This window comes from Triturus cristatus, chromosome 8 (assembly GCF_964204655.1).
Source record: "Triturus cristatus chromosome 8, aTriCri1.1, whole genome shotgun sequence".
NCBI lineage: Eukaryota > Metazoa > Chordata > Amphibia > Caudata > Salamandridae > Triturus > Triturus cristatus.
This window is the reverse complement of record NC_140591.1, coordinates 617,616,572-617,637,289: the sequence shown is the minus strand read 5'-3', so window position 1 is coordinate 617,637,289 and position 20,718 is coordinate 617,616,572. Positions and strand designations below refer to the sequence as shown.

The following is a 20,718-nucleotide window of genomic DNA, read 5'->3' as shown; positions in this document are numbered from 1 at the left end:
GAATGCCCAACCCCCAGAGAGACTTTGGCCTTAACTCCATCTCACTACTGACAGTTCTTGCAGCTCCAAAACCAATTACGGAAAACCCTGGGTCCTTCTCCAATACACTTACCAATACCACCCAATCAGTGGAATCTCCATTTATGAGACCATTGGCAGCAGGCCTTAGGATGGGAATGTTACTCAAACTCTGAACGACTCTCTTGAGGGATCAAGATCGGTATCTGAGGGAGTGTACGCAAAATTACTGTACTTTAAAGTTCTCCACGAATGGTACTATATGCCATTGAGGTTGCATAGAGCTGGCCTTCTCTGAAACGTTCTGTGACTGGCCCGCATTCAATGGAAGTTCCTGTCCATCGGAGGCACTAGCAACAGGTCTGGGCGAAGGCATTTAGAATCAGTAGCCCAACTACCCATCCACTGGTCCAATTAGTATTGTAAAACATTCACACTTTAGTGGAACTTTCTAATCACATCAGCAGATGGCTAGAAGCTTCTATGTATACTAAAAGGCTGGACACAAATGACTGTTCCCACCGTCCGAGAATAATTGACAAGAGCTCTTGAGTATCGCACACTGTGAACGGTTCATAAACAAGATTAATGACCAATTGGACATTTTTATCCAGGTATAGAGTAACCTCACTAGGGAATGACAGTCATAGGCCAAATTCCCTAGGGCAGTGTCTCTCAAACTATGGGTTGCAGATGCCTGGTTGGTACCAGGTCCGAGAATAATTGACAAGAGCTCTTGAGTATCGCACACTGTGAACGGTTCATAAACAAGATTAATGACCAATTGGAAATTTTTATCCAGGTATAGAGTAACCTCACTAGGGAATGACAGTCATAGGCCAAATTCCCTAGGGCAGTGTCTCTCAAACTATGGGTTGCAGATGCCTGGTTGGTACCAATTTTTGGTGGGTCACTAAAGACCAAGCAATAAACAATGATGCCTTTAAATTCTGTATTTAACTTGTCGCATTTGCTGCAATTCAAAGACAGAGGTCAAATGTCAAGCTATGTCTTCTGACAAATTACTGCTTTTTTAACATGGTGACTGGTGTCAACATACTCCTGTCATTTCGCAGGGAGAGAAAGAAATGTAAAGTGAATTAGGTGACAATCTTTGCTGCGGCACAGGAGAATGAAAGGACAAAGGATATCATATTTCGTAATACGCAACACCATGTAAATAACTGTAAATGAACTGTACACATTCAGCAGTTAGGAAAGCAAAAATGAAGCACAATTTTTTGTAATTCTGAAGTGTGATGGAAACAAAGATTTTAATAGGATCAAAACAAATAAAGTCACTTGACTTAGTGATGCACAAATGATAAATATTCACTGAATCCTAATTTCCACACATTATCATTGGTGAGCAATATAGTTTTATCAGTGAAAAGGTATGTCTGTGCAAATTTAGTGTCAAGTTCTATGGAAATGTGCTGTCTGTAAATGACAGCATGCTGACAAAATGCTTTAGTTTCATAAAAAATAAAACAATCGCCCGCCTCATGTCCCTTAAAGCTAGGTGGATCACAAATGATTGTTGTTCTAAAAGGTTTGGCAATTACTGCCCTAGGCCCTGATCCTTGACGATCAGGTGAGTGAAAATTCCTGCTAAGACGTCACACCAAAACATAAGAACAGTTTGTACAGAATCAACAGTTTGTAATAAGTCAACAGTTTGCACCGAGTCATATGTTATTCACTGTTTAAGTATCTGCTTAGTGCGCTTGATTGCTGCAGCACGGTAGCATGTGCTGAAACTGGTTAACGATACCTAACAGGCAAGTACTACCCATACCAGCCTGAGTATAGGTTAAGGATCTCGATCTTCCCCCACACCCACTTTTTTCTCCCTGTACTGTTCTCCTGCCTCTTCCAATAATACCCACCCACGTCATAATGATTGTAGGAAACTGGGATTTTCCATGGATTTCTTTCCTACATTCAGTTAGGTAAATCCCATTTTAAGATAAACTGCCTGCCTGCCAGACATTAGAAACCTTCCAATTATTACTCTATTATGTTCTAAAGTATTTGTCAAGGGCTGAGATCACAAAAGCCTGCTTTCTTTATACGAATGCCATAATTTGAACTGCTATTGCATACATTTGTGTTTCTGAATAAAAAATTATTGCAAAAACATGAGAAGAGCTCTACTAAAATACAAATGGAAATGAACATAAAAAACAGACCTGCACTTCACAAAACACAGGTGTTCTGCTGTCATGAAGACACCCAAAACAGGTAAGGTACAGCAATCACTTACTGTTCTTATAGGTTTGCATTCAATGCTTAAACAATATTGCTTCACTACAGACCGACTGGGCTCATTAGTCAAGGTTGTGTTGTTCTCATCCTCAAAGGACAGTTTCAAATACATGCATGTATATGTATGTAATAATATGAAGGACACAGGAAAAAAATTAATCATTTCCTGCAATACATCATATACTGGATGCATTATGTACACACACAAAAAACACGGTTAAAGTTCTAGTTCTAATGTGCAAAGTGAGACCATCTGCTGCAGGGGCGGCTGCTAAGCCGGACCTTCAGCATTTAAGGCCTGCATAGCAGGGATTGGCATTAGGACCTGCCCCAAAGCCAGGTCCTGCAATCAACCAACCATGAGCAGCAGGGGTTCGTCACAGGGTCTGACTTTCGGCATGGCCTATGGGCCCCAAGCGGTGCCAACCAGCCACTGGTTGCCATCGTTGGCAACCAACCCTTTTTACACATGCCCTTTGGCTATGAGCAGCAGGATTTTGCCTCTTTATGAGAAAATTATTTCCACATATTTTCCCATTTTTTGTGACTATTCTTGATTTACAGGAAACAAATGATGCCTTATGTGCTGCTCAAAATGGCAGCAATTAACACGATTTTCATTAAAAACGAGATTCTATTGCAGCAAGCCTTTTTCCTGTGGGCCAATTTTAGAGTCTTCTGGATGCAGCCCCCATCCCTCAGCACTCCCGTCCAGTCAAGCACCTCTCATGGGTCGCCCCCTTAGCCCAACCCCTCTCTGTGGAACTATTTTACAACTTTATTAAAAATCATGATTTTCAAGACAGTGAATTTTAAAAGGCAGAGATGTACAAAAGTGTTAACAAACTGAAGCCCATTTTAGCTCACACATTTTTTGATCTAGTATTGGTTTTCAAGGAACTGCAAGAAGGCTCAGGTGAGGCAATTACTGTACGATACAACAGCAGAACTACTGTAAAGATCACTTTGCTAGATTTTTATATCTCAATAAATATAAATATATATGATAGATAAGTAGATGCATGCATATATTTAAATATATCACAAGTTTCACTACTGTTGCTACGCAAATTTACAAACAATGGTTTCAAAATACTAACAATGTCATATCAATTCATTTTTTCAAATAATTAATCACTTAATTCACGTGAAATATGGTTTTTGAGCAAATAGTAGTCTCTGTTCTTTCCACTGATAACAGAAAAGCATCCTAATGGGAAACACGTATAACTATAGCATCTTGGGGTTCCACTGATAGTGACAAAATATATGTCATCAGAGGCACTGACAATCTCTCAGGGCCACAGTACTGATTAGGCGTTAATCTAATAGGTGACTACAAACGTAATAAGGAATTTAGGAGATATTAAGGACACTGATGTCACAAGAAGTGTGGCAATGACACCATCCTGCCATTTGATAACTAAAAAACAAAAATTGTTTTTATTAGGCAGCATGACTACAATATTGAACAACATAGCACACTTCAATTACACAAAGTAAATTACAGGTAAGCATAAACTTAGAGGTACTTTACACATTTATTTTAAATGAATCGCCTCAATGTAGGTTACAAGTAAAATGCAGGCTGATAATCTGTTCGAATGCACTTACTCTTTGGGCGGCTTCAGCAGCAGCTGCTGCCATGGCAGCCGCTTTGGCATTTTCTGCTTCATCATAGGTTGGGAGAGAGGTAGCTACGCTGTATGGGGGCGGCACTGGGTAGAAGTCACTGTGTCCTTCTACAAAAATAAAACAGATGAAGAAAGAAGAAAGTCATGACTTCCTACAAACATGTAAAAAAACAATATGCACTCAGAATTATGCAATCAGAATTAGTTTGCAACTCGTTTTATACAGCACTGGATTATGGCTTCAATGCATGATTAGACATGCACTGACCACAATTTCAACCCCAGTGGTCCAGTGCATCCTACCCCATTCTTACTCATAAATATCCAAAACAGGAATGCCTCAAAACAATAATCTCCACATCTTGCACTTAAGAAGAGGGATTATGCTGTAGATCACCCCATATGGATCCTACCAAAGTGCACCAGACTGTGTGTCCCAAGAGTCACTAGTCACTGGAAACATAACCACATTGTTTTGTTATTATTTATTTATTAGTAAAAAGTTCCTCCTCTGCACAGCCTTTCAGCGAATTAAGGTGCAAGACGCCCTGGGGAAAGGGCTTTTTCCTGCACTTTAAAAGAAAAATATCATCAATGTTTTTAGCTGTGTTCAGAGCCAGCAAAATGCTTCCGTGTTCAGAGCCAGTAAAATGCTTCGTGTTAGCACTCTAGCCCCCAACCCGGAGAAACACATAAGTGGAAGGGCCATCTTAGAACATACTGGCCCAATCTCCCTTCAGTTCACAAATGGGCAGGGTACTGTGCCCCGGGCAAGAAGGCTTTTAAAGAGCACCATTTTGTTTTACTTCATTTGAATATAACCACTCCGTCTATAAATCTGAGACATCATACCTGAAGACGAATGTTTTAGCCGAACACTGAATTAATAAAAGGTGCTTCCTTGCCCCCCAAAAAAAACAACACACACATTACATGCCGATATTGAGGTTATACTTAAAGACTCGGTCAATTGGTACATTTAGTCTGTACTGTGGGACAGTTCCACCACAAAGTGCCCTAATAAGAACCTTTTTAGAAGGAACATTTGGTCACAGGATGAATAATTGGCACAATCGTGCTATCCTTGCATTTCAGCTAGGGGTGGAATTTGCAGGAGGGCACGCAAGCAGAACGGAGGTTGTTTGCACTGACCTATGTGAGGGAACTCTGACACGGTCAAGGTAGTGATGTCCTTCAGAGGAAGGATCCACCCTCTTCCCATGCTGTTCAATCTATACATTAATCCACTCGGACTCTAGGCACTGCCGACCATTAGCATGAGTGCATGCAATCTACCTAAAAAATATCATTTAGCACAAAGTTTTGAACTGCCACCGTTTTGGAAGCAATCTCTCCTAAACAGCCTTTGCAACTGTGTTGTCTTTAATCCAGAGAGAAGTGCCCTCTGACAATCTTGTTCTCTTGCACACACGATACATTTATTTATTTGGCCTACGCAAAGAGCAGGTCAAAAGGCAAAAAACATTTGATTTATGGTTATTTTCCTAACTGTTACAAGATGACTGCCAGAGAAATCATCATGACATATTGTTAGATACGGATTTGATCAAGTATTTAAAAAAAAACACTTTTACTGCATTTTGAATTTTTTAGTATTTTCTTCATCTTTGTAACAAGTAAATGTAAATGTATTTGTACTTATATAGCGCACTTGTACCCAGAGGTCTCTTAGCGCTGTATTCATACCGCTGTGGAACCCTTCCTGGTTTTCCTGTGAGATGTCCACTCCTGGGCACCCCCAAGGTGAAGCCAGGCATCCTAGCACTGTGGGGGCCGTTGTGGAGATTAAGCAAGCTATTGCCCAGAGTTGCACAGTAGGACCCATGATTAGAATAGGCACCGAGGCGAGAATTATCAGGTCCGGGGAAATTGAATCCAAGAGCTGCCGAGGCGGGAATTGAACCCTGGTCCCAGGCCAGACCTCTGCATCAGGGTCTGCCGCTCTAACCATTGAGCCACACTTCTCCACAAGTAGAAGAAAGGTTAATTATTAACCATTCAGTCTGAAGTAACAGTTTATCAGTCAGAAACAACAAGAAAAATAGTGGATTATCTTTTTCTAGAATAGCAAATAAGTTTTCATACATGAATATTGTGGTAGCATGCTGTGAATTAATTAACGCTTGTATCAAGTCACGAGAAAAGTGCTATGCTGCTTGCAGTGCCGACTGTTTAATTTATGGGTGCAGACGTTTGACATTAGTAATCAAACTAGCTGCTAGTAAATTCCATCGCCATTGCTAGTGACCGTCTCTCTTTGATCTTCTAGAATTCATCAAGCTTTGAATCTTTCAAGCCGACGGTCTGTGCCCTTCCTGTGACTTCTGCAGGTTTTATTACTCTCGTAATGACAAACACTGCGTCATCTCCGCATAATTCGAGGACTCCAAGCATTTACTTTGGAATGCATTACCTCGATGATAACATAATTTGCACTTAGGTGCACCTCAGCGCATGAAGGAGTGCCTCTCCCTAACCGGTCTCTGAAAGGTTGGTTGAGCGGGAATGCAGAGCACACGAGCAGACTGGAAAACAAATTAGCCCAGGAAAAAACGCTAAAACAAGCTAAACACTGTGGTAGGCCTGGACTAGAATCGGTTCTGTGGTGTTTTCATGGTTGGGTCTTGGCTGCCCACCTAGCTCTGAAACAGGCTTCTAGTCTGCAGCTCAGCAGGGAAAATCCAAAGGGTAGAATGGTTAGTTTGGCCCAGCTGGGGAGTAGCTAGCACCACAGCTGCTCAGAGGCCTTCAACTTAAGAGTGACACCTGTAGTCAGTGCATGTATTCTAACCAATAGCGCTTCACATAGCGAGATTTTAGACCCCACAGTTCTAACACTTTAAAATACAAGGCCCAGAAGGAAGAGTGATGGTGACCAAAGTGCTCAGACGGGCTCAAGGAGTCACACATCCCATCAGACATCTTAGCAGCGCTGCACCAAGTATCAGTGTCACCTCCGAAAGCCAGGAGGATATGATTGAAGCAGTCTGTCACCTGACAGGCTCGTCTGCATGTCTGGTAGGGTTGGGTCAGATGCAGTGCAGTTAAAACCCATGAATCTGAAAGCTTAATTATACTGGGCAGAATTAGTCACACACCAGGATGTCCTCAGAAAGCTGATTAAGCCTCAGACGTATCAATTATGCATCTAAAATAATGATAGGTTTGGCTCAAGCATCGTCATACATCGCACTTACCCTCCTTCAGAATTAATGCATCTCATGGAGAAAATTGGAAATGGAATCATTTTGACAAATTAGAACACTTGTACCTAAAACATATATTGTATATCTACTTTAAAGAAAAGCAGGATGAGTGGACACGCTGTGTATCTATGTACCTGGTGCAACCTACTTGTCAAAGAATCATGGTTCACATAGATTCCATGTGGTCACGATTTTACCATGGGGATGACGCAACACCTAATAGGGAGAGAATAGAAGAAGGGCAAAGAGCTGAGCAGGTTGTGTTTCATGTTGGTGGAATAAAGAAGAAGATTTAAACTACATGTGGCCTCAAAAGTACTTCTTAACACTGGCGACGAGTTAACTGTGATGGGCAAGACGTCCGCCGACACCTCGCAGGAGAATAAAATTGAACTCTGCCTCGTCAAAATTTCAACTTTGAACTGTTTTGAAGCTGTATGGGTACAGTAAGTAGCCTGATCATTTCACTTTTTCAGTGACTTTTAAATGGGTTCAGTGTAATTTCTAACTAATTTAGCATGGTGACGGTTATTCCAATTTCGCACAGCTAAAGCAGATTTATTGATGGGAGCATGCCGCATGAAGCCTTTGTATCCCTCTCGAGTACATACCTCTGGGCACTATCAAGCAAACCCTGACTTGGGCGAACCGCAGCACATACCATCAGGAGGATTCCAGGTTACTCAGGCAGGTCACTTGCTTACTGGTCGCTTGCTGGCTCCTTGTTGCTTGGTAACGCTCAGGAGTTTAATCGCATGGCCGCACCGATATTCTTGACGCTCTTGATGGCCATGGGGTCAGCAGCGGCAGAATGTCTAACTTTGGGGAAAGCTCTGAAGGAGATATGTGCACTGCAGCACGAGTGCGTTCAACTTTGTTCTTTGAAACCACATAGTGTTGCCAACCTGGGAGGAAGTTTCTGGTTGCTCTGCTATTCGCAGGCAATTGGGGGATAGATTTACCAGGCACCAACCCATCGTGGTGTAGGATTATATATAAACACTACGAACAACGCTAGAACGCTAACTTCAGTGAATTGGTTGTGGAACAGCAAAGTACCGATAAGGAAAGAAGAAATCGACGCATTGGAATGCAGGGGTACCACAATCAGACTTCTGGTGACTTTTAGCATAGTCAAACTCCAGTATTTTTATTTGAGATTATTATATTAGTCTATTATTTGCGGAGTTTTTATTTTAGCTTGTTACGTGAGGAGTAAATATTTTAGTCTGTCATTTGCACAGTTTTCCTTTTAGCTAGTTGTTTTCATCTTTTATTTTGACTTATGGTTTGTACATATTTACAGATTATCATGGCAACAACAGGAATGTCACAGCCTCTATAATTTTTATCACACTGGGGTGAGCCACTTTTCACGTGGAAGAAGTGAGAAAACTTTTTGACTCGTATCTAATTGCCATAGTGGGAGAAAAGTTCTCAACAGCCAGCAAACAAGGGATTTTATTGCACAACCTGGGTATTGACGGTCACAATATATACAAAGGCCTGGATGTGACTGAACTTGACCATGACGAGGGCCAACCAACAGATGTTCATGATATGTTTCATAAAATGTTAGAACAGCACTTTAGTCCACACATCAATGTTGTCATGGAGAGCCGCAAGTAATTTCCAAGAGTACAAGCAAAAAGTGAGAGAGTGGGCAATTATATATCGTCTGAAAAGGTTAGTGAGAATGTGCTAATCTGGTTACCTGTCAGACTCCCTTAGAAGAGGTCAGCTTGTACATTGTGCTAATGACACTAGAGTTCAGGAGAAACTCTTGTCTAAGAATCCATCATTGAAGGAGGCAGTAGACATAGTGGAAGGAATGGAAAGCCCTTCTGGTTGGGTCAAGGAAATGAGGAGCACACTTCCTACAACGGTGGAGAGAGTGTCCAACACCACTGTAGGGAAGGAGACAAATGAAGACAGCATAAAGGTATTGAAAAACCTGCATGAACTGAAGTGTCTGATCAGGATAAAGATTCTAAGTTCAAATATTTCAAGTGTGGAAGCCCTAACCACCTGTCTAAAAGCATGAACTGTTTTGAGCCAAATGAGGTCTGTAAGAACTGTGGAAAGAGAGGGCATTATGCCCACATATGTAAAAACACAAAGGTGCATGAAGTGCATGAAGTACAACAGGGTTGTCAAAAGGGTTTATTTAAGGTGAAAAGCTCATTGGGAGGGGTGAACGGAGTGGAGTGGGATGTTGATGTGGGACGGCTCAGAATGCCGTGATTGTGAAATGACCACTGGTGGGAAGAAGCTCATAGTCCTTGCCCATTTGGATTCTCCTTACACAGTCAAAGGAGATAAGAGTTGGGACATGATTTATGGGAAAGGAAATATAGTGTTGCTACCCCAAGACAAAAACCCAGGAGGTTACAGGGGTGTGAGCACTGATCTGACTGGATATACAGTCATGGACATTGAATTTAAGGGAAGACAGCCAGTAGGAAATGTTGACGAGGCCAAATGTGGAGACAACCTCTAAGGGTGGCAGCAATAGAGAGACCTGGGTATTATTCTTGATCCCAACTCTCAAGAACAGGTCCAACTAGTTGGCATGCTGGGGGAGAGTTTGGATGTTTTATAAGAATGTCAGAATGTGTTTAGAGATTAGCTGGTTTTAGTAGAAGACTTTCAGCACAAAATAATTTTGAAAATCAATGCTAAGCCCATAGTGCACATAATGAGAAGGGTGCCCAGCTTGATGTTGAAGCCACTGCAAGAGGAGATTGATAAAATGTTGTCCCTGGGGGTGATCGAGTAGATTGAATCATAGGAGTGATTAACTCCCGTTGTGTTGGTTCCTAAGGACAATGGGAGCAAAATCAGGATGTGTGTGGACTTGAGGGACCTTAATCAATGTATTTGGGTGGATTGTCAGCCTCTACCCAACATAGCTGAGGTTTTAGCACTACTTAAGGATACAAGAGTATTTAGTGTAATGGGCTTATCGGCTGCGTAACATCAAGTGCAGTTGCATGAGGACTTGAAGGCACTGACATCCCTCATGACACCACTACGGTCATTCAGGTTTGTGAGATTGCCTGTGGGCGTATCCTCAGATGCAGCAGGTTTTCAATGGCTCATGAAAAATGTCCTGAAAGGAGTCGACTCTGTGATGTTTTTCCAAGACGACATCTTGGTATATGCGAGGGACACTCAGAGCCATGATCTTGTCCTGAGGTAAGTGCTAACGAGACTGAGGGACAGAGGCCTCGCACTTAAAAGCAAAATATGCAAATTTGGTGTAAATTTGGTTTCCTATTTGGGCCATACCATTTCTAGGGAGGGGTAATTCCCAAGTTGGATCTAGTCAAGTCCATTTTGGAAGCACCTGCTCCCATCAATAAGGGCCAGATAAGGTTTTTTATGGGTCTCGTGGAGTATTATGCCAAATTTATCCCGAAATTTTGCCAGTGTGATGCAACCAATAAGACTACTTCTCAAGAAAGGGGCAAGTTTTGAATGGTCTGAGGATTTCAGAAAAGCTTTTGATTTAGTCAAGGACAGTATAGCCAAGATGCCTACCTTGGGACATTTTCGATTCAACTAAAAAAGCCATCCTCAATACGGATGAAAGTATGAAAGGACTGGGTGCGGCATAGTCCCAAATGTTGAATGGAGGAGAAAGAGCGATTGCCTTTGCCTCCCGCTCTCTGAGAGGGGCCGTGGAGGGATATTCCGACATAGAGCTAGAGGCATTGGCATGCATGTGGGATTTATAGTTCGTTTTGAGGATGGACCATAAACGGTTGATTCAACTGTTAGGGTGTAGAAATATTGATGACACCACATATTGAAAGGTGGATGGAGAGTTTGATTGAATACAACTACCGAGCAGAGTGCCTGCTGGGAGCAAGGAATGTACCTGCGGACTGCCTGTCCGAGTTACCAGTTGAGAGGGCAGGTCATGCAGTATGTGGTGGCAGGGTGGATTGATCGGAGAGATAATCATGACAAGGTAAAACAATTTTGGAGTGTAAAGAAGGAACTACGTTTCCTGGAGGGGGAGTTAGGTAGGGGTCAATGTATTGTACCACCAGTGGGGCTGTGGAATAAGATTGTGAATCTGGAACACAAGGGCAATCTAGGGAGAACTTCTGTCCAAATCAAGGGGGAGAGAATGTTACTGGTGGCCAGGTGTTAATAGACAGGTCGAGGGCATGGTCAAAGCCTGTTTACAGTGTGCTGTAAGTGATAATGCAAAATTTGTCAGGTCGGTTCCGATTTCTCCTGATGAGGTTCCGACAGAATCATGGAATAAGCTACGGTTGGACATTTTAGATTCATTTGAGTTGTTGCCCCCTTCAGAAAGATTTGTTTTGGTCTCCGTGAATTACACCTCAAAGTGGGTCTCATCAAGTTTCCTACGTTCAGAAACGACTGTGGGCATGCTAGAGTTTTTACGTGACATGTTTGCGTGCGAGGTTGTACCCAAGACCATCATAAAAGGCAATGAGGTACAGGTTGCCTCAGTAGAAATAAGAGCATTTCTAAATGATCTGCCCATAAAACATTATCGCACTGCCTTGTATTCTCCTCAGGCCAATGTCCTAGTTGAAAGCATGAATCGGTTGGTGAAAGCATGTGCTCAGATAGCAGTGGACAACAAGGTATCTCAAAGTGTGGTGATTTGGGGGAACCTTTGGGCAAATCATAACATTCCAATTATCATCACCACATGTTCTCCTTTTCAGTGTTTTAAGGGGAGATTGGCTAGCAGTAAATTGAATCCTGCCTGGATGGATTTAGAAACAATTTTGCACAAAATGTTGATTCTCAGGCTGTCAAACTTTACCAACAATGGTACAAAAAACTATTTGATGACAGACAGAGTATGTGAACTAGAATAGAGTGTGGGCGATATGGTTTTAATAAAGAAGCCTGTATGGTCACCTAAAGGCATGTCGAAATTCATAGGCCCAAAACGCATAATCCAGGTGAAGAGACATATGGTAGTTTTGGTGGGCAGAGAGGTTTGGAGCATGTCATGTCTGGCAAGGAGTGCAAGCAATTATGAGCACATGAGTGCATCACTGGAGAAGGGCATCTGTGAAGAAGAGAGTGCTTCAGAGGACAATGTACTGAGTCAAGGTGGTGTTCGTTGCAGTCACCGACTCAAGAAGAAGACTGTTTATTTGAAAGATTATGTCGAACACAAGGTAGTAGTTGGGGCTTGGATAGTTTTAGGATGTGCCATAGTTCCGCTTGTATGATCTGATTTGTGTTGGAAGTGTGATTAAGAATTACATAGTGCATATTCTTGATGATATGTAGTTGTTTGTTTATGAATTACACAGTGCTATGTTATTGATCCTACGTGGTTTGTTTTCATAATTAGTTTTCACTTTCATTATAAGGTTTTTTCAGTATTGTAAATATGTTCATTTATTGCTTTTCCGTTTTTTTTGTTTTAATTCTGTTAAAATTGTTTATCAATTTTTTTCACACATTCAAGGGGTGATTGCAGAGTTCTTTATTGCATCTGGTTCCACGTTTGTACAATTCATACTTTTGTTTGTACATCGACAAAAGAGAGATGTGTTGTAATCTACTTTGTCAAAGAATTATGTCTCACATAGATTCCATGTGATGTCATGATTTTACCATGGTAATAATGGAACACCTTGTGGGGAGAGAACAGAAGGTTGTAGTTCGTGCTAGTGGAATAAAGAAGAAGATTCAAACTTCATGTGGCCTCAGAAATACTTCTCAACAGTACCTTCAGTTAGTTACTCGCGCAGTGCGTCTATAGGAATCCGTTCATTTTTCATCCCCATTATCAATAGCAAAAGGTGGAAGCACTAGCTTCTATATCCTGCCTTAAAACAGTAGCAGCACACTAAATTAAAATTAAAATGTAATCTTGCACAAGAGAACTGCAGGACAGGTAGAGGACCCAGTCAAAGACAGAGCCGGACTTTAGTGGTTATTCAAAGTCAATGAATACCCTAATATACAAACTGCCTTTGTAGTCTCATGTTTACATTAGAAAATGTAATTAGGTGTGAACTTTTTCATGCATACCTCAAATGGTCCTCTCAAACAGTCAACGCAAAGCAATGCACATGTAATGAGACAAAACTGAGAACAAACAAGAAAAGAGGTACGAATTCCTAAAGACTGATATTTTATTTCAATTGCAAAGAAAATGCCAACATGCATTTATTTCGATTTTAAAAATAATGTGAGAGGATGGGGTACAGGGGAGAAAGTGGGAGACTATTTATTGGATGGGACTATGAATAGATGTAGGACATGGAGAGGGCGATGTGGGGTATGAGCACTGGCGGTGGGAGGGGTGAGAGTGGGCAAGTGGGTGCAACATAATGGGTGGGAGGGATGACCAGCAGGGTATCAAACCCTCTTCTTGGACTACTATACTGACCTCTAATGGAGCTGTTTGGCCCCATCGGATGCGGAGTTACACCTGTTCACGCAGGGGCTGGATTTGCCGGCGCTTGAGGAGGACGCAGCAACCCTCCTAGGCCGCGAAATAGAGATTCGTGAAGTCCGCAGTGCTATTAACAGTATGGCCCGTAACAAAACCCCGGGCACGGATGGTCTCTCGGTGGAATTTTACCTTACCTACATAGACCTCCTGGCTCCCCAACTCGCTCGCATGTACAATGATGCCAAGACGCTTGGCAGGTTGCCGACTTCCACTACAAAGGCCGTCAGAATCCCCCTCCTAAAACCTGGCAAACAGGCGTGGGATAGAACGGCGCATCGCCCAATATCGATGCTCAACCTTGATTATAAAATTCTAAGCAAGATTCTGGCTTCCCGACTGCTCCCCTTCATGCCTACCCTCATTCATGGGGACCAATCCGGTTTCATTCCTCGAAGGAACACGGCCCTAAATGTCCGACAACTGTTGCACATTATAGAGGCAGACTCCTACAACGTTGACACTGCTGCGATATTTGCAGTGAACATGGAAAAAGCCTTCGACAGTTTGGAATGGGCCTTCCTATTCCATGTCATGGGCATAATGGGTCTTGACCCCGAGTTCGTGGAATGGACAGCTCTATTATACGCTGATTCCACGGCTTGGGTTCGGACGGGAGGAGTGATCTCAGCAGTATGCTGGGTGGGGGGGGGCACACGTCAGGGGTGTCCTCTCTCCCGGCTGCTGTTTGCGCTGGTGGTGGAGCCCCTGGCGGCACCGTCTAGACTGGGACGAGCATACCAGGGTCTTGATGTTTACAGTCAGGTACATCATATAGCGCTATACGCAGATGATCTCCTCCTCTTCCTTGAGGACTCTGGGCCGGCCCTCCTGTGAGCCAAGACGCTGCTTCATGATCTTAGCAGAGTGGAGGGATTGAAAGTGAATTGGTCCAAATCGCACCTCTTCCCGGCACGAAGGAATAGACTAGGCCCGGAGAGCACTGAAGGAGTGACATGGGAGGATAACTGTTTGCCCTATCTGGGTACCCTTATTTATCACAACCCTGCGGATATTCTTGAAGGAAACATTGGGAAGGCCATCAGGGGGACTAGGGACAACTTTGGGGTTCCCTCCCCCTGTCTCTCATGGGACGTGTGGCACTACTTAAAATGGTGACTCTCCCCCGTCTGCTGTATCTCTTTGGGACCCTCCCGATTTGGATTCCGGCTCACTATTTCAAACAACTCCGTACAATGATTACCGCTTTCCTGCGGGGAGCGGGCAGGTGCTGGGTGGCCCTTCAAACACGTATGCGTCCCCGAGCAGAGGGGGGGGGGGGGGGGGGGGGGGGGTGGCGGTTCCAGACTATGAAACCCATTATTTGGCGGCTTAGTTCCAATGGTCCACACAATGGAGGGGGGAAGAACCGGGAGTGGTTTTTGGGCCCCTGATGGTTTTTTCACACATAGTGTTGCGTCTCCCGATAGGTCCTCGACCTCTCACACTAGAATTTGCCATAGCACAGAAATGCTGGAACCGCTACTTGCAGAGGGCCTCGATCAAACGCCCCTATGCCCCCGAGATACCTTTGCAGATGTGCAGGGCCTTGCCCAACGGGGGCACATGGCACAAGCTGGAGGATTGGGCGCAGAAAGGACTAACCATGATGGGAGACCTCAATGAAGTAGGAGCCCTTCTCCAGTTTGCTACGCTGCAGGCCCGCCACAACTTACCTGGCGGCGACTTCCTGCAGTACAATGCCCTTACGACAGCCATCAGGAAGCACTGGGGGACAGGATTGGCAGAACCGCCCACCTCTATGGGATGCCAATACGTGGTGATGGCGGCAGGCACGTTCAAGGCGGTGACATGCCTCTATCGACGCATGACGTTGGAATCCTTACCCTCTCTTTCTGCCCTGAAACTTAAGTGGGAAGCGGACCTAGGGACTGTTATCCCCGATAAGGCATGGGACGAACTAGTAGAGAGGGCCTGGAAGAGCACACGGAGTGCGCAGTTCCAGCTAATACACTTTCATATTCTCCACAGGGCGTATCTTACCCCACGGAAGCTACACGAATACTTTCCGACCCACCCTGCGACTTGCCAGAAATGCTCGGCAGATTACGCAGATTTCAAACACATGCAGTGGGAATGCCCGGCACTGGATGATTATTGGGAGGAAGTGACAGCATTGCTAGCGGACATAACTGACCGAGACTTGGACCCCTCTATGGCCCACTGCACTGGTTTCCTCACACCTCCAAAAATAAAATTACCAGTAAATGTATTGATCTGGGCTTCCTATTGGCCAAAAGACAAATTACCACTCATTGGAAAGACCAGCGGGATCCTAGTGCCGCTCAGTGGAAAGCGGACCTCTTGAAATGGGCTGAGTGTGAGGGGGTAATTAGGATGCAGATTGCGAACCGCACGGGAAGTGATAAGGCGATGGAAAGGGCGAGAGCTTGAGAACTGCTCGTAGTGGCCCTAAAAACCCCTAACAATACTGACGACGAAGTGCCTGCGATTGACCCAGTGGCAGATTAGCCCGGTGGTAGGCCAGGTACCCACACTGGTTTAACTCCCCGAGATGGGTTGGGGCGCCAGTCCTGTGTCTATCTGTCCACTCTTACATCACCCCTCACTCCAAGGAGTTGCCTCTAGAGTGGTTATCAACTACCTAGCTCCTCTGAGATCAGCACTTTAGTGACACACCTGGGGGGTGGGGAGGGGGGTGGGGAGTTGGGGATCACATTTAAGTTATATTTGGGTCGGTACACTGGCACAGGCCTTACTCAGGGCTCCACCCAGAATGTTAGACTAGGAATCCCACAGGGAGTGCACTGTTCCTATCACTCCAGTATCAAGACCCGGAACCCTTCTCGGATACTAATGAGTTTGTGTGGACATTGATATGCACCGTAGTTTGATGATATGTTGAACCTTAGCTAATTTGCATGTTGGTTGATGAATGTCACTTGAATGGGGCGTGTAACCATATCCCCTTGCACTTCTACATGACTCTCAATTGATTTCACTGTAAAGGAAACCAATAAAAAATCTGTTTTAAAACAAATAATAATGGGTGGAGGAGGTAGGAAAGTGGCTGACGGCCAGATTGGTTGGGAGAATTATAGAATGGTGAGGGGGCATAGAAGGGTGGGAGTGCTAGAGAATGAGAGATGGGTGAAGGAGTGTGTGCGGAAGAGTATAGGTGGAGGGCAAGAGAGTGGGTGTGGAAAAAGGTTCATTTGAGTAACAATGAATGGGCTCAAAGAAGACAAGGAGCGATCAGGTGGAGTGAGTGAATTGATTTAAGAGTGGAAGGGGTAAGACTGGTTGGAGAGAGGATGGGACGCAGCAAGAAGGATGGGTAGAGTTCATGTCCAGAATGTAAATGAGGTGCAACCAAGTGGTGTAAGAGGACCTCATTATATTGTGGGTGTGATTGTCAATAGGGGAACATTTAGTTCTTTCATGCTATTTGAGCACTGGGCAATCTAGCTGTCCCAGGCCCCGCCCTTTAAACATGGCGACCCTTAAAACTGAGGCTGCTGCACGTCCATTTGAGACCAAAGGCTAGTTCGGGTCTGGCATTTGGACCACTGTACGATCTGACATGACCAACAGGCATTTCTCAAAAGAACATTAATGGCATTGTTTTCCTTGTAGCGTTTAGGAGGTGCTTGGCTCCTGTGTGTTACCTGTGTTAACAGGAAACTTCAGTAAGTCTCTTTATGTTTATTTTATGCTCTGAAAATCATTATTTTAACTTTCTTTTTTTCTCTGGGTAGTGCCAGTCAAGGGAGCATGGTTGCCCAGCATAGGAGCAGCTGACTCCAGTTCCGGTTTTTAATTACCTATACCTGTGTTTTAAACCTTTAGCGCTCTAGCTATTCTCAGGCTACACACCTTCAATATGGCAGCTTTTAAAACTGATGCTTCTGTGAGACCGCAGAGCGGGCGCACACAGGCGTACCGGCAAGCCCATCTGCGTCCAGACTGTGGCCAGCATGAGGACCTCTGGTCCACTCCTTAATGATGGACCGCCAAGGATTATCAATTCTACCCTAGATATGTGGCCTTTTTACTAAGATCAAATTTAGAAACTGTTCTTATAAGTTGGAAAACACAATTAAGTGGGAGTAAATCCTATTTTTTCTGGATCTAGGATTTTGACTTGGAAGCAGGTGAAATTTGCATCATACATGTACATTTTGCTCTAATTACCCAGACAAGGCCTACTCGTCTCTGAAGAGAGGAAAGAAGGACACCAGCTTGCTGGTGCCAGTTTGCTCACTAAGGGCAAAAGATAGAAACCCCGAGGACCACATGTTCAGACATTAGAAGACTAGGAAACGTTGTGCTCTCTTTTAACTCTCTTTCCTGTCATCCGAGTGGACGAATCCTGGAGGATTAAAAATCCTCCTAACACCCTTAACAGGCCCATCACTCAGACCTCTGGAGAGGGGATCCATGCTTAGGTGGTAATACCTATATCACTCACCTTATCTCTTGGGAGTGACTGCACAGTGTTTATTGCACTGCAGACAACTGTTGTCTGCTGGTAGACCACTCCGGTACCAAGACAGTAAACCCCAAGGTGACACTGGTAATGAGGCATTAATCCCAGTGAAAAAACTGTAAATCAGGCAGAAATACCACACACAATAGAGGAACAGATGGACACACTGGCGCCTCCAGTAGTCAATCAAGAAGGCAGAATGCCAATGGATACCCAGACGCCCAACCTCAATCCCCTGGGGGAGAGCAGTAAGGTGGCAAGTAAGAAGAACCCTTCAAAAGAGAAGCACCAGCGTTGGGAAGGCTGGTGACAAGAGGGCACCAGGGCCAAAGAAGGAGGGACCTGAAAGCACCAGAGCTGACAAATCCTGGGGCAAGGGGAAGTGCAAGGTAGGGACCAACCATGGAATACCCCCAAATCCTTCAGTGGATACTCCTTAACCAAAGGGACCCCCAATTAATGAAGTGGAAGGTAAAGTAGAAGGAGGGGCCCTGGCCCGACAGACCTGTTTTTAGATAAGGTCATCAAATCAGCAAGGATCCCAGTGGCAGAGGTGTTGAGCAGCTAATCAGCAGCATTAGGACTAATCTCTCTCCTGAGTTTCATCATCCAGGCACTTTTTTGGGAAGGACTGGGCAATCTTCCAGGAGAAGAAGGAGGAACCACCCTACAACACCTTCCACATGTCAGCAGGATGGGAGCCAACATCAACAGAGGAGATGATCACAGTGGAAATGACAAATTCGCACATCCCAGACCAAGACATCGCATCAATCCTCCAGAAATACAGCACCATCGTGAGAGAACCCACCAAAATTCGAGACAGAAGAGGCATCTGAATATGACTTGGCAGGTGACCCTAAATCTACACCTGTAACCAGCAGGAAAAGATGGCCTGAGGCACCTACTGGCAAGCTTCTACTTAGAAGCGGGCGAGGGTAAGATTACGTACCGAAGACAACCCTTCACCTGCTGGAAGTGCCAAACCATAAGACACAAGGGAAAAGACTGTCTCAAGAAGTTCTGCCTTGAGACAGTGAGACTGGACACAAGCCAAGCGGATGCACAGGAAGGAAGGCATGCAACTTCTGCAGTGCAGAAGGACACACTTACTGCTTATGCCCCAAATCAAACAGGCCAAGAACCTGCGCGGCAGCAGCAACAGTAGGAACCCTGGCCCCAAAGACTACCAGACCTCAACGGAACCAGCAGCCAATGAGAAGGTGAAAGCCATCCTGAAGGCTTCAAGAGAACAAACAGGGAAAAAGTTAGAACCAGGCAGGAAGGATGCCCCGCAAAGACTGGCCGCAAAGTACTCAATACCTCCAAGACCTCGCCTAGAAAAGAAAAAGACCACGTCAAACCCCACAGTAGGACTAGCCATAATGGCAGAACCACCACCCATGACTGAGACCGTAAATGCAGCCAGAGACAGCCACCCTGAGGGATCCACCAAGAAGGGAGTACCACAGGGAGCACGGGGTAACTCAGCGGGAGCCAGAATCAAAACCAGAAACTGCAGCCAAGGAAAAGGAAACAAAGGAGAAAACTGTGGTGCCAAAGCAGAAGAAGGGGGAAGAAACCCCAGAAAGAAAAGAAAGAGCTACCAGCAGACAACAGCGGAGACGAGGCGGAGCTGGTGGAAGTGTGGATCCAGTTGAAGTCCCATACATTGTGTGCGAAGTGCAGGAAAGAGTAGGATGAGAAAGAGGGCAGGAAGAGCACCAGGGTTGAGGGACAACAGACAGCACCACACACGAACTGAAGAAGAAAGGAAGAAGAAAGGAGGAAGAGGGCAGAAGGGAGGGGGAGAGGGAAGGAGGTGGTAGGAATAGGGAAGAAGAAGAGAGAAGAGAGAAGCAGGACAGAGGAAGGGAGAAGAGGAGGGAAGATGAAAGAAGGAGGGAGAAGGAGGGAAGAAGGAAAGAGGAAGAGGGAAGGAGGAAAAGGGAGGGAGGAAAAGGGAGGGAGGAGGATGAGGAGCAGGGACTCCCAGAAACAAGCAAGAAAAGGACAAGGGAAAGGAAGGAGGACTTCTACACCCGAAAGAAGCACATCACTTATCAAGCCAAGTGACTAGATGAGGACTACATCACTATCGACTAAGGCACCGAAGATGACAACATAGAAGACAGACACAGTGGCAATCCCGGAGGAACCAGAACTGTCCATAAAGGCAGCAGTACAAGAACCCTACCTGCAAGGATATGACAACAGTCACAGGGGCACCTACGGAAGAAGAAGCCATATGGAGTGAAGTCCCAGATCCCGCAACAGAGATCCTCGTCTAGGATACTGAAGACGACTAAGCAGAAGGAAACAAGGACCAGCAGGCAGCTCAGCACCTCCAGTAGAGCAGCTCAGGGCCCTTTCCCAGTAGTGGTTTTTAAACACAATAACTGATAGCTAGCGCTGAGACAATGACTATATCATAGTTCATCCTAAACGTCAGAGTGTGAAGGATCAGGTCAGACGTGATTGTACATTGCACTTCCTGGCCTCCCAGATCTGAGATATGCTTCCTTCAAGAATGCGTGATTCCATATGCCCAGTCATACAGCCAACTCGAGGGGCAGTGGAAGCACGGGCCATGATTCCGGTCAAGAGGAAATTATTGCAAGTCATCTGGAGTCA

At 44.7% G+C, this 20,718-nt stretch overlaps 1 protein-coding gene across 2 annotated transcripts in view; it reads right to left on the bottom strand.

Moving 5' to 3' along the window:
• NDFIP2 (Nedd4 family interacting protein 2) overlaps positions 1-20,718 on the bottom strand; it is a 221,254-nt gene that overhangs the window by 148,788 nt on the left and 51,748 nt on the right. For both annotated transcript variants that reach the window (XM_085622088.1, XM_085622087.1), the window contains exon 3: positions 3,901-4,028. In XM_085622088.1, coding sequence (XP_085478214.1) covers positions 3,901-4,028 — 128 coding nt within the window. The remainder of the gene's footprint in view (positions 1-3,900; positions 4,029-20,718) is intronic.